This window comes from Strix uralensis, chromosome 1, assembly GCF_047716275.1.
Source record: "Strix uralensis isolate ZFMK-TIS-50842 chromosome 1, bStrUra1, whole genome shotgun sequence".
Classification (NCBI taxonomy): Eukaryota; Metazoa; Chordata; class Aves; order Strigiformes; family Strigidae; genus Strix; species Strix uralensis.
Window position 1 is genome coordinate 67,060,834 of NC_133972.1, and position 14,565 is coordinate 67,075,398.

The 14,565-nt window shown below is 41.9% G+C and overlaps 1 protein-coding gene across 2 annotated transcripts in view; it reads left to right on the forward strand.

Moving 5' to 3' along the window:
• The first annotated feature begins 407 nt into the window (after positions 1–407).
• The window catches only part of MINDY4 (MINDY lysine 48 deubiquitinase 4), an 84,762-nt gene continuing 70,604 nt past the window's right edge, over positions 408–14,565 (forward strand). For both annotated transcript variants that reach the window (XM_074869559.1, XM_074869569.1), the window contains exons 1-5: positions 408–624; positions 2,634–2,753; positions 3,931–4,139; positions 10,028–10,286; positions 11,348–11,766. In XM_074869559.1, the coding sequence (XP_074725660.1) occupies positions 562–624; positions 2,634–2,753; positions 3,931–4,139; positions 10,028–10,286; positions 11,348–11,766 (1,070 nt within the window). In that variant the 5' untranslated portion in view covers positions 408–561. The remainder of the gene's footprint in view (positions 625–2,633; positions 2,754–3,930; positions 4,140–10,027; positions 10,287–11,347; positions 11,767–14,565) is intronic.

The following is a 14,565-nucleotide window of genomic DNA, read 5'->3' on the forward strand; positions in this document are numbered from 1 at the left end:
GAAAGGAAAGATTCAACTGATGAATGCTCCCACCCTAGACGTTGCCAGTATGAGAGATTAAGCTTAATTTAGCAGCTGCATTTTTCGTTTGTTTTGTACAAGAGTGCAATTTTACTACAGAAACATGTATGGTTAAAAGTTGTGTTAGCACAGGAGTAATAGGTTGCAAATAATTATGTTTGTATCTTTTAAAAAAGTAATAATCAGAAAACTGTCCCCTCGCTCACATTTGAAGGTTTCTTTCTCAAATTTTATTGCTTAAAGCAATTACCGAGATGCTTGTTGCAGTGTCACGCCACGAGCTCTTCCAGTTTTAAGTCTCTGCTCGGGTTCCTTCCCAGGGGGAGGAGTTCTCCCTGCTTCCGATGACATGGTCTCCACAGCAACATCCCTCCAGCAGCCGGGCTGCGCCCAGCCCAGCCCTGCCCCGCCGCCCAGCCCGCCGCTGCTGCAGGCCTGCGGGCGTTCAGAGCCGCCCCGAGGAGCTGCGATGCCGGCAGACTTGAATGATTTGTTAGAGGAAGTAAAGAATAAGCCCCTTAAGCACACTTTGGGCTAAAAATGGACAACTCCTTTGTGGAAGAAGTGGCTGCATCCCTGGTGAGAGAATTTCTCAGTAGAAAGGTAACTTGTCTTGATTTTCTCCAGCTAGTACAAATGAGAATGACACATGAAAAACGTTAAGTGCTAAAAGATTGAGGAGTGCTGGGAGCGGGGGGGGCTTCTTCCAGCCTTACAGCGGCTAAAGCTGAACCGGCCGAGTATCTGCACTACATTTCCCACAATGCCTTTCGATTGCGGAATATGGACGCCAGCTTCCTCCTTTGAGAAAGCCCGATAGTGACCAACACGCGCCTGCAAAACCCAAGATTAAATCAGTTGGGTTGTGTTTGGTTGGTTTTTGGTTTTGTTGGTTTTTTCCCCCCCTCGTTAATTACCGATGATGCTATTGTTCTTGTGTTTACAAAAGGCATACACAACTTCCCAGAACAAATACTTAAAAGAAAAAATGCAAAAGGTAGTGGTGCTAGAGGAACCAGTAACAAGTTTTTTTCCAGTTTTCAGTAATAGTTTGGCAGACGGCACATTTATCTGGGGGAGGGGGCCAGGGAGCAGGGGAGGAAAGAGGCCATTGTACTTTTCACAAACTTAATGCTGTAAAGGAAACTTTGTATTGTACGTAGTTATGGGGAGTGTGGGATTGAGCAGAAGGCACCTTCACATTTCCAGGTGAAAGTACCTATCACCTTGTATTTACGTTCAGTCCTAAGGAAATACTTCTGATGTCCAGCTCAGTCAGTCCCCCAGTGTCAGGAATGAGTTAGCTTGTATGTTAAACAGCCGTTGTCTTAGTGCTACACAAACCTCAATTTTCTTCCTCTGTTTTGCATCCAGTCAAAATGCACATTTTCAATGTTTGTGAAGAAAGCTGAAACATTTGCCAACAGAATTTCAGATGCAGAATTCCTTATCTGCCATTTACTGCCAGAAGTATGAGAGGCTCAAGTCTGTCCAATTGATTCCAAAGATTTTTCAAATGAAAGCCATTTACATTTCTGAGTTAGATATCTTTAAAGGTAAAACTGAATAAAAGCATAAAAAGAAAGGGAGTGCTCTGCTGGTAAAACAGACCATACAGCCTACAACAGTAACTTACACTTGAATTGCCACATCTATTTCTTACTGTATACCCTGGTGTCAAAAACAAAGGGCACTGATAATCCCTTATGCTTCTGCCCAAGTGTTCCCCTTCTTCCCCCAAATCTTTAATACACATCAGAGCCAACTGTGATAACCATCCTTTATTTACAACTCGTCCATAGTTCCCTAAATCTGAGCCTGATAATCCATCTGCAGAAAAATACTTTTTCTTTTAACAATAGCCCTTCAGAGAAGAAATCAGGACTTTCTCGAAATGGTGGTCTGCTGTTGTACCACTTGAGTAAGTTTGGGATCTGACTCTGACATTTCACAATAAATCAGTCTCTCCCTCCAGAAAGCGAGATGCCCCTACATTTTGACTCTGAAGTGCCCGTGTATGCTGACTACAGATTCAAAGTATATGAGGAAGTTTGAAGACCCCAAGCCTGCTGATGCCATGGGGATCTGAGTGATTTCCAACCTGAGACTGAGCGGAATGATTTCAACTCATGATAAAGGCTGAAACCTGTTCTGAACCCACTGAGAGCTAGAGTACATCTGATGTTCAGACTTTGTAATTACCCAAGTCAGAATCACATTTATGAAAAGCTGTATCACATCTTGATGGAAAAAGTAAACACGGTGTTTCTGGAACTGTTTGTACCAGAAGCCCAGGTATTAGCAGGGGCCTTCATACAGAGCAGTCAGTCTTATGAGGCTGTTTAGCAGCTGAAGTCACCTGCATAAAGGTCTTTTTTTTTTCCATGTTTGGTAATTTCCATCTTACAGACAACATAGCCACCTTAATTACTTTCAAATCCGTGGGCTGTAATAATGCAATTGTACCATTAAAGTACAGGTTCTAAGGGTTAACTTGTTACTAATTACTGCCATCCAGAAGCTTCATATTACATCCAACAAAGTCAAGAAGAAAAGCTTTGGTAAGTTGTACTGTCTCAAGTACTCTGAAATCTGACACTTTTCCTTTTCAGGGTTTGAAGAAAACTATCACTACCATGGACCGAGAACTTCCACGTTCTCCACTTAGCATCAATAACAGGAATGAACTTCGAAATGTCCTACATCTGCACTCCTTGTACAAACAAAACAAGGTAAGGAAACATGTCGTGCTCCCCAAAACATGGTTATCAGATACCATGAAACTAGGCCAACCACATCAAGACTGTAGCCTATGTCCAAACTGCAGAGAACTCAAGCTCGTGCCTGGTACTGCCTTGCTGTGGACTTGCTGGAGAATGGAGAGCTTAACCTTTAGGTGAGACTGCAGCTCATGGGGTGAAGCTGAGCACCTAGCAGTTCATGAACCCTTGTTACAAACCACAACTCCCAGTAAACTGGGAACAATTACTCACTTTAACAGCTTTTCCATCATTATGGCCAGATTATTCAATTTTGGAAGTAGCCTTACATGTCCATTTCTGTTTGCAACTTTGTAGAAGACCTGGCAGATAAAATTATACTTTTAGCATTTATTATTATTTGAAATGTGATATAGACAGCAATATTTGATGACAGGGACATCAATGGATAATTTTCATTTCCAGTTCACTCATGATTTAAGGCACCATGATGCTTTTGATAAGCAGCATGAAACTATCCTGTAATAAGTCACTTCAAAAAAATCTCCCAGGGTAGTTGCATTGCTATAGCAGACATCATAGCATTTTTTATTTAAGCCCATAATTTTTGTGTTGTTTTTTTTCTTAATTAAATAATCATGTACGTAGGACACATTTTTCAGAGTACTGTTGAAAACCAGTATAACAAGTGGGGTGAGGTGACTCTCTACTTATGAGTTATACCAAGCACATGAAAAGAATTCTACAGTCCATGCTTCTCACCAAGTTCTGGTACAATAAACCACAAATACTGAATTCAGGTACTAAAAATACTTGCAGTTCATTCTACATTCTTATGAAGCTGACCAGGTAACATCAGAAAAGGTGTGTTCTAGCATAGTTACCATACTTTGCAATGTTCATCTGAAATGAGACTAAGGAACAACCAAAACAGGTTGGTTGTTCTGTATCAGAACTTATTTTATTTAACACACCAACACTTTGAGCTCTTGACATTCCCTAGCTGACATCTTCGACCTTCCAATATTTTTGTAGTCACATCTAGGGTAAACCCACAAGCAGCTCTATCTAGAAAACAGTTAACACATTCAGCTACTGCACAGTATAAAAAGAATACCCTCTATTAGGCTGCAGCAAGACTAAGAGAGTTTCAATAGTCACCAAGAACTTTGTTTTTCTTTTTGGATAGGCAAAGGAGAACCCACTGAAAACACTTCTTGAAATTATTACTAATTACTTCCTTGAGCACCGTGGGACTTCCAGAAGCATCAGTTCAAGTTCTACTCTGTCAGCTCCTCAAAGTAAGAGCTTAACATCTTACCCATCCGACTTCACGGATGAAGATCATGTGTGTGGAAGTGCCATTATGCCTGATGAGAATGAAACTCAAGTCTACAGGTATGGTCCTATTTCTTTCTCTTTGCCCTGTCTAGTCATTACTTTGGTTTTTTTATTTAATAAGGGAAATAATGTTAAAAGTTTTATCATTTATACCTTCAGCTACACTACCTTTTATTAGTTATCCTAGTAACACAAAGCTTAAATTTCCAGATTATTAAAATCTCGTATGCAAGTCACCCTTTAAAAATGTTCTTCTATGTTCCCTAACAAGTATGAGGATCGATCTCAATTACATCTTTCAGTCACTGAAGCACATAGAAATCTGAGCTTTTATGCCTTGTAAATTGGGAAATATTCAGACTGAAGCATATTCTGATGAGAAACTAACCACCTGCACTCAAACTACAGGTATATTTGTGCCTTACATAGTCAAAAGCAAGGCCTACTATCTTAAATTCAGTATTGTTACAAACAGTATAGGTTCAGTTATTTCCATCTTGCAAAATACCTGGAAACAGCATATAACAAAGTCTTTCAATTGCATTTATTAGTGCCTCAAGGTTGGTTAACAGCCCCAGCTGTGCTTCAGTAGAAAACTTTTTAAATGGGCACAAAAGAGTAATTCACCTTCCCAGCCTTGACTCTCAGGAAATTAATCTTAATTTTATTCCTCATCGTCAACACAGCATGCTCAAAGTAACTAAGTCTGAGCATCAGTGCTTGCAAAATCCCAGCAAGTCCTTCCTTATAGAAGAAGAAAGCCAAGATTATTTTAAAGTTGATGCTACCAGCTGAGAAGCGACACTTGAAAAGGAAGCAGTGCAAAAAAGTAATTAGCTGCTTCTGTGTTTGAGATACAGGATCTTTTAGCATGCTGGCACTGATCTGCTCTCCCCCGCCTGATACTATTCCACCTCAGGCTGCCTCAGAGCTCATACCTGCCTCCTTTTCTCCCCTTGCCATGCACACTGCAAGTTGTTCCCTTCCCCCTGCGAGCCTCCCCAGGGCCTGCAGACCTGTCTTACTACAGCAAGAAACTCCCTCCTACAGAGGACTCCGCTAGCAAACCCCCTGCTGCCGAAGAGCAGCACCCAGCAGAGCTGACCGCCCGCCACACACATACCCCGCCCCGCCGGCCGTGCTAGCCCGCTGTGCGCATGCGTGGTGGCAGCCGAGAGGGCCAGCGACAGCGCAAGGCGAGTGCTCGGCTGCTGTTTCAGAGTGGCCGTCATTGCTCAGGAAATGGCGCGTTACGGGGCCGCTCTGCTGCGAAGTGGAGGGCACTCTATGGTTGTAATCCTCCACTGGCGGGAAAGACATGCGCAGTGTGGTTGCGAGTTGAACACCACCACCCCCCCCCGCCCCCAATACCCTCCCCACACATAGACCCGCGACCCGCGCAGACGTACATGCTCGTTACACACGTATAAAGTCAACGTAAAGCCTCACATGGAGAACCAACGCGTGTTGGCGGTAGGAGAGGGTGGGAGATGGCACGGGCACGGTCCCTCAAGGGGCAAAGTCTTCCCTGTAAGCCAAAATGTCTTACTAATATTTTTACTCAGAATAGACTAGATCATCGTAATTTTTGGAATGTGCAGACCCAACTGAAGGTTGGTGCTTTCGTAAAGAAGAAAAGGGTTTGAAGATAAAAAGGGGTTTGTATCATCAGTAAGTTCGCAGATGACACCAAGTTAAGCGGGAGTGTCGATCTGCATGAGGATAGGGAGGGTCTACAGAGAGACTTGGATAGATTGGATCGGTGGGCCAGTGTTAATGGGATGAGCTTCAACACGGCCAAGTGCCAGGTCCTGCACTTGGGCCACAACAACCCCATGCATTGCTACAGGCTTGGGGAGGTGTGGATGGAGAGTTGTGTGGAAGAAAATGATCTGGGGGTTCTAATTGACAAGCAGCTGAACATGAGCTGTCAGTGTGCCCAGGTGACCAAGAAAGCCAACGGCATCCTGGCTTGTATTAGAAATAGTGTGACCAGCAGAAGTAGGGAGGTGATAGTCCCCCTGTACTCTGCACTGGTGAGGCCACACCTTGAGTATTGTGTCCAGTTTTGGGCACCTCAATACGAGAGGGATATCGAGGTGCTGGAGCGAGTGCAGAGGAGGGCAAGGAAGCTGGTGAAGGGCCTGGATAACAAATCCTATGAGGAGAGATTGAAGGAGCTGGGACTGTTTAGTTTGAGGAGGAGAGGGCTAAGGGGAGACCTCATCACTCTCTACAACTACCTGAAAGGACATTGTAGAGAGGTTGGTGCTGGTCTCTTCTCCCAGGTGATTAGTGACAGAACAAGAGGGAATGGCTTTGAACTGTAACAGGGGAGGTTTAGACTGGACATTAGGAAAAAAAATTTCACGGAAAGAGTGGTCAGACAGTGGAATAGGCTTCCCAGGGAGGTGGTGGAGTCACCATCCCTGCATGTGTTTAAGGGTCATTTAGATGAGATGCTGGTGGATATGGTGTAGGGGAGAACTTTGTAGAGCAGGGCTGATGGTTGGACTCGATGATCCCAAGGGTCTTTTCCAACCTGAATGATTCTGTGATTCTGTGATAAAGTAATAAATAAGACAGTGAGGGCCTATTCTTAAAAATAACAAGAACAAGGACCAGACAAACTAAAACAAACCAGCTCAAGACACAACACAGCTGCACAACACCTCCTAACAGACCCTTGTGAGCATGTGTGAGCACGGAGGTCAGCCGGCAGACACAGTGAGGAAGACTACCAACAACCACCAGGGACCCCTCGAAACCATCACCCAGCAAGAAAGCGCATGCGTAATTAGGATGCAAATACTATAATTAGTTCCAGGAAACCTAATGCATATGTAACTCACTTCTTAGAAAAATTATGAATATGTATGATCACACTGTATATTAGCTGCTGCTTATAGATCTTTGGCGTGCTCACTTTTTGCAAAGCTATTCACATGTGCACCCAGCGCTGCAATAAAGAATGCCTGCTTTCTAAAACTCCAAAACAAGTCTTAGAGAGTTCCTCTGCTGGCTTTTATGGTACCATCCCCTTCGTTGCCCCAGCCGGTGGGGCAGGGGGGAGCCAAAAATGGCAGATTAAAGGAAAATTGGAAAGCAAAAAGCAGAAATGCCCAAACTTCTGTGTGTACTAACTTGGAAGTGTTACCCAGGCACACACTGAAAGCTGCCAGCTATGGGGAGGGCAAAATCCTGTATTGACTTGCAGGTTTCCATCTAAATCCTGTGTGATTTTGTACCCATTTTCATGCCTTTGTATGCACCAAACTCACTGGTTATGCCTTCCTGAGTTGGGGGAACATGAAGTTGGCTGGAGGTGCAAGGAAGAAAAAATGGGCCATGTGGGTATGACAGGGGAATGTGGGTTTTGGGGCCTGTCCTGATACAAACTGGTATTTGTACCTGATTTTTATTTTGAAACCAGCTGAGAATCAGACTCTCAGACACAGGTGGTTTCATTTTTCCCCTGGATCAGGTCTTGTCCCAGCTGTGCCATTCAGCTGTGTTTTTGCAGCATGGCCATAAGGAAGAGGCTGCAAATCTGCCATTACAAGGACTATCGTGGGCAGGTTGATGGGATGGCTTAACCACATCCTATTTCAGCCCACAAAATGAACTGGTGAGAGAAACACCATGGCAAAGCACAGCTCTGTGATCCTCCTAGCCATTTCCATCCTGTCTGGCCAAGGAAAAATCAGGCATTACCAGGTCAAACAGCCAGTGCCTGAAATTAGTTTGAAATTCAACTACCTGGATAATTTTTAACAACGCTTTCAGGAGTGGAGAGTATAATTAGATGGATACTCTTCACTGGTTCCTTATCAGAGTCTTGTTTCCTTTTAACTTAACTCTTGAAGTTTTTTTTAATGTCTGTAAATGTTAAAACAGTCTCTAAGCTGACACACTGCGCCCTTTGGCAATGAGGGTTTATGTTGTCCTAGGTCAGGAGTAACAGTCCTCAGATTTCTAATGCTCCCAGAGACTGATTGTGCTCCTGTGAGTTTACATATGCAGTGTGTCTTCACAACACAAGACATACTACTTCAAAAACCATTTTTTTAACTGGTTAAATGTTGAAGGAATAATTTTGTGGTACAAGATCCTTCAACTTGTGGAATTCCTTTACTATGAAATAGGATGAAAAACTTCCTAGAGTGAAAAAAAGGTTCAAGGACGTTTATCATAAAGAAGGCTATCATTTTCAGGTTACACAGAATATAAATTTATTGACGACACAAAAGTGGTTTCAGTGAAGTGGGCACTACTCAAAAAAAATTCTATTTAACAGTGATCTAATATTATGCAGACAGTGAAACAGATCCTGATAAAGAAAATCAGACTTGCCATTGGACTCATGGAAGGGAGAACAGGAAGACCTGGATAGGGTGGAAGAGTGGGCTAACAAGAACCTTAAGTTCAACAAAGACAAGTGTAAGGTCTTGCACCTGGGAAATATAATCCAGGAGTGCAGCACAGCCTGGGATATACCCGGCTGAGGAGCAGCTCTGTGGAAAAGAACCTGGGGGTCCTGGTGGACAAGGTCAGTATGAGTAAACAGTGAGCTGCAGCAGCAAAGAAAGCCAACAGGATGCTGGGTTGTATCAACAAAGGCATCACCAGCAGAGATAAAGCAGGCATTATCCCACTCTACTCGGCATTTGTCGGTCCACACCTAGAGTATTGTGTTCAGTTTTGGTCCCCGCTATACAAGAAAGATGTGGACAGGCTGGAGAGGGTCCAGAGGAGGGCCATAAAGATGGTTAAAGGACTGGGAAGCCTGCCATAGGAGGAAAGGCTGAGAGAACTGGGTTTGTTCAGCCTTGAGAAGAGAAAGCTTAGGGGAGACCTTATCCCTGTGTTCCAGTATTTAAAGGGTGGATACAAAGCAGATAGGGACTCCCTTTTCACAAGGAGTCACATGGAAAAGATGAGGGGTAATGGTTACAGGTTACTCCTTGGGAGATTCTGATTGGACACAAGAGGAAAACTTTTCACACTGAGATCAATCAGCCACTGGAATAATCTCCCCAGGGAAGTGGTGGATTCCCCAACACTGGACACTTTTAAGATTCAGCTGGACAGGGTGCTGGGCCATCTTTTCTAGACCGTGCTTTTGCCAAGAAAGTTTGGACCAGATAATCCCTGAGGACCCTTCCAACCTCGTATTCTATGATTCTGTGATTTCTTACAGGCTCAAATGATGACTTTGTTTTAGGAAGAACATGATTTGTTAGAAGATATTTTTTAAGAAACAAATGCATATAGCATTGTACAAACAGAGTGACAGATCCAGGTGAATCTCACTTGCATTTCAGAAAAGCTTATTTATAGCATTATATATGTGTAGGAAAACAGATGCAAATGGTGAACTACACCTTGTTTTGCTACTTGGAGGACCAGGCTGAAGAATATGCAAGAGGTCAAATGACAGCAGTGTAGCAACCTATTATCAAGGAAAAGCCCAAATACAAAAGTACCTTTCTTTTTGAACTAAAATAAGTGTTTACATTTGAACAAAGAATGAAGGGGGTCCGTAGGGTCAGTCTAAGTTATAACAGAGGGTGTTAGCAAAAGTGCTAACAAATTTTCAAACTGCCAAGCAAGCAGATGGAGAAGGAATGGGAACTGCTGGTGGTAGCTTTGGACCTGTCTGTATATGTAGTTTGCTTTCTGTTGTGATATGGTACATATCAAAATAAGTGAGCCTAAGATTAAAGTGTTACACTGATTATAACCAATTGTGACACATGATAATGATAATAAAATAATGTCCTGAAGACCTACATATAGATATTTAAGTGAAAGGTGATTGTATTTGATTACCATTGCTAGATAATAAATAACTTGACAGTAGTGCTTTAACCAAGCAGATGTTTTTGTTGATTTCGTTGTGCATTATTTTGCAGTTTGAGGTTTTGCCTTTTTCTTTCTTGTAGATACGATGTTGAGAATCCACTAGATAAAATCCTTCCATTCAGAAAACATCGGCACAAAAGTGAAAAATGCCACACAGGGACAATACATAACAGCCACTTACCCTCTGATGGAGAAAAGAAGTTAAGAGATAGTCGAGAAGATTTAAAAGCAGTAACTGTTTCTGAGGAGCTGAAAGCCACAGTGAGGGAGAAGCCAAGGCCCAGGTCTGGTCTCTTTGTCAGAGGAATGATGGCTGGACCAGTAGCAAGTTCCCCAGAGGTGATTTCCAACACTTAACAAAATATTTGGCTTGGCCATGGATTTTATATCTAACTTTCTGCGATAAAGTCATTTGCAAATAATGTTGAAATAACTTCTGCATGTTAATCCATTAAATCTTCAGTTTGAAAATATGTGGTAAGTTAGGGAAGTGGTTCTGGTTAATTCAGAAATTAAAACTGTTTCAGATATAACTACTACATGCAACTACCCACTGTATGTCTTGATCTTAGGTTACAGAATTTCTTTATAAATCTTTTCCATTCTTGATATCTCTTGACAGAGGGGATTTTCTATTTTCCTAGGAAAACTGCTTTTTTACCTTAGCAGTATCTACAGCTTTCAAAGTTTTCTTAGCCATGGGTATCTGTTTTACTCAGGTTTTTCTGAAACCCCACATTTAACCAGTAGCAGTTTGGAACTGAAAATTACTTTCATTTAGAAATAAGTTTTTAAATTGGTCCATTCAGACCATATTCCATCAGTAAGTGTTTTTAAAACACAGTTCTAGACATCTTGCCTCTTTCTTTTACCTTCATGCTGCTTTTATATAGACAGGAACATTCCCTGTGTAAAATTAGGGTTGTAATAATGAGACTTTGAAATATTTTTAACATATCATTTAGATAATACTGAAGAGAATATGGACATTAAATGATTTTGTTGAACTCTTCTAAATATCTCTGATTTGGAAATAAAAACTAGATCTCTGTAGTGGACAGACTTTCCAGCAAAATGACTTGTATGTCTTGGTTTCCCAAGTTGCGTACAACCCCAAAATTTAGCTTTTAGGAGGTATTTTGTTGATCTTGGGTAAAAGAAAGCAGTTTTTAATGGTATATAACACCTTTAACACTGTTCAAATTTTAAGTAAAAGTGTGTGTATGTCTGTCTTATTTATTAACAATTCCTAAAAAAATCTGATTTACTGTATAGCCTGATTCCTAATAATAAACAAATTGCTTAGTCCAGAAATCAGTGATAGAACTTTCCTTTGCTTTTCATACATATTTAAAGATGCTCAAATTTTAATCTATGGTTTTAATGGCACTTATTTCTAGGATCTGCAAAAAAGGAGGCTTTCAAAACGATGCTCTAGCATAAGCAACACAGCACAGCTCAAGGGTGAAGAACATGAAGAAAATGACCTGAATGTCCCCGGTACTGATTTTCAGGAAAGCAAAGGGTCTTCAACACAAGTAAATACAGAGTTTGCATCAAAGACTATGTCAAGCTCACACTCAAGTTCAGCCTCTGAAAAACTAAGAAACATCACCAAAGATACAGATGACTCTTTTGCCAAACTGCTGTCTGAAAGAGAAAGGACCAAGACAGAAGAAAGAAAATTAGTTCCAAACTTTGGTATAGACAGCAATGAAAAAAGCTTTAAAGTGAGTGCCCCTCACAGACATTCAGGGGCTGGAAGAGAGAAGAGAGAAAGATCCCTCAAGAAAAATGAGAGTCAGTTGTCAGGCCACAGGTAAGAATATTTGTAAGAATACACTAAATTTACACTAAAACATTGAGGAAATCTGATGGAGGACTACGAGTGCCTGAGATACACCTTCTGGTTTCATTGGGGGGAATTAGCTGGAAGAGGTGAACGTACTGAAAAGCAGAAAAGTTTTAAGATTTAACATACTAACTTTTGACATCCCAAACCACTCAAGACTCCTTTCTTGGTCAGTGGAGAGACCCTAGAGGTGCTGGCTTCCCTTTACTGCTTCAAAAGGGAACTAATTGCTAGTTCAGACCGCTTAGACATCTAAGCAATACAGGCGACTCCCACCTGTGGAGATCATCTACAGTGTTCCAGAGACATTGCTCGCTCCTTAGGAAATATTGTTGATTATCTCTAAGTATTGTAGTAGTACATCCAGAAAACCTCAGAGGATAAAATTAAGGAATACCAGCCAAGTGCATGCGTACGTTCACATGATTCAGTGCAGTGCTGTGTTGAGATACCTAAGCCATGCCCAAACAGGCTGGTTTAGCCACCAGCACAGTGCTGTACCACGTAGAGACACTGCAGTGTGTATTTGAAGAAGGATAGCCCGTGTCACTGCAGTATTTAGACTAAGCCAAATTAGCAGCCCCACGCACCATGATGCTGCAGCCACACAGCTCCTGTGTCTCAAAGTATTTTACTCAAAAGTTAGCTCAGACTTTTTTTTGTTGTCCTGCATTGCTTCCTATTGAAATAAAAGGTTTAGAAGAGCCTCCTGTAAGCTTCAAATATGTATTTTTGGCCTGTCTTACGCTCTTAATTGATCTTGGGTTTGATGTTTGGGTTTTTTTTGTTTTTTGGGGGGGGGGTTTTGTGCAGAATTTAAGAGTGCGAGGCATGGGATTTTGTTTATTTGGGGGTTGCTAAAGCAGTAGGACCCAGACTGCCACATCTCAAAGCTGGCTTCGTAGTAGAGCTGTGACTTGGGTTGGATCTTGAAATGCTTCAGGTTGAGTCATCCATCAGCGTTTAACCAGTCTGGAATCTAAATGGCTGGAGATGCTCTAGGTTTGAACAATGCAGGGCAATTCTGCCCTGTCTGTGCATTTATAAAATTTGCTGCCTCATAATCTAGCACTTCTTGTCAGCAACTCTTGAACAACTTTAAGCAGGGGGTGAGTATCACTCTGCCCATACTACAAATAGGAAAACTGAAGCAGGTAGAGAGAAACCTGCATGCTACACGTCACACAGCATGTCAATAGTAAAGTCATGCATAGCGCTCAGGCACCCTGAGTTTTGGTCTTGTGGTACACTCCAGTGCTAGAGGTGAGCGTGTATTATAACTGGTAGAAATTTTCGAGTTTCTATCACCTGTTGCTCCATAAACTGAGGCACATGCCATTATCCCCTTCTGTGGGCCATAAAGTAGTATTTCTGTCTTACTAAATTTAAGAGCAGCCATGTTTGTTGCTTTTGTTTAAGTGCTGAAAAACCTCATTAATATGCTAAAACTGCAACCACAGACTTTTAAAAATTATTATTACTGTTTTGTTTTCCTATTTAATTTCTTATAAATCTTGAGACACAGTGTGTTGAGGGCCTGTTGAGATCATGAGGAAGCAATGAGGAAGCAATGATGTATTAGGTCTCCCCAGATTTATGTTAGAGGCTGTGGGAGTTATCAAACTGGGGATCTAGTGGAGCTGCAAATGGGCCAGGAGTGGCACTTCCTGTCTGGAACCAAAAAGCAACTGAAAATGGCCACCAGCATTACGCAGTTATTTTACAGTGTTAGCTGACTTCAGTTGTGAAAGATTATTGAATGACAGGCCAAAGTACTACTGTCTTAAGTCTTAAAATCCACAAGAGGTCAGTTCTCCATTATGTACTGTACTGGAAAACTAAGCTATGTCAGATGACAGCTGAACCCAGGCAATACAAGTCCAGCTGTTGCTGAAGTGGTGCCTGCAGATCCACCTTTGATATTCTGCTTCCAGAAGGATTTATTAAGTCTTGCATTACTCCGTGTGAATGCAGAGAGCCAGCAGTGGAAGCAGAAGCAATGGGATCTGACTCCATACAACTCTTGTTTCGTATAGCTTGACAGAGCATGTAAGTTAGTGCTAACCTACAACTTCATCCTTTCTGGTTTCAGGATGGTTTATTACTTCATGCTCACCATTAATTCAGATAGAGAATACAGCTTCAGTGGGCTTTTGACAGCTCCCCAACAAAGCTGAGGAGAGTAAGTGTATTACTTGGTAATCAATTAATATATAGTACATTATTTATGAGTGTCAGAAGCATATTGGACTAGATAAAATTATTTGGGAAGACCGTGACCCAGAAATCTTGTACTAACTTCACTGAGCTGTAGTTGGATGTGCTGACACTTCCTGACCTTATGCAGTAGTTCTGGAGTGAGCGGAAAAAGAGAAGTTGGACTGAAAGAGGACTGCACCAGTGCGCCATTTTGTGCAACATACTGCGGTACTGTGCTCCGTTGCTGTAGTAAGTGGTTTGAAATAGTTTCGTTCCGTCAAAGGACTGGTTTGGTTTCAGCAAGAACAGCAGAGGGAGCTATTTCCTAAGAAGAGTCCATGTAATCTGTTTCCAAAGCAAAACGGGGACATTCCTGCCAGATGATTTGAGTTAAAGCCAGTAGAGCATTTGAATTCATGCTGAGCTCTGAGCTCCTGAAAACTCTCACTCAAATCAGCAGGACTGCTGATACTCCTGAAGTTAAGTGGAAGTAACAGAGAGTGGAAGTGAGACTCCAAATAAACATAGACCATTACGATATAAGGCCTGGCTCTTGCAAGATTTTAT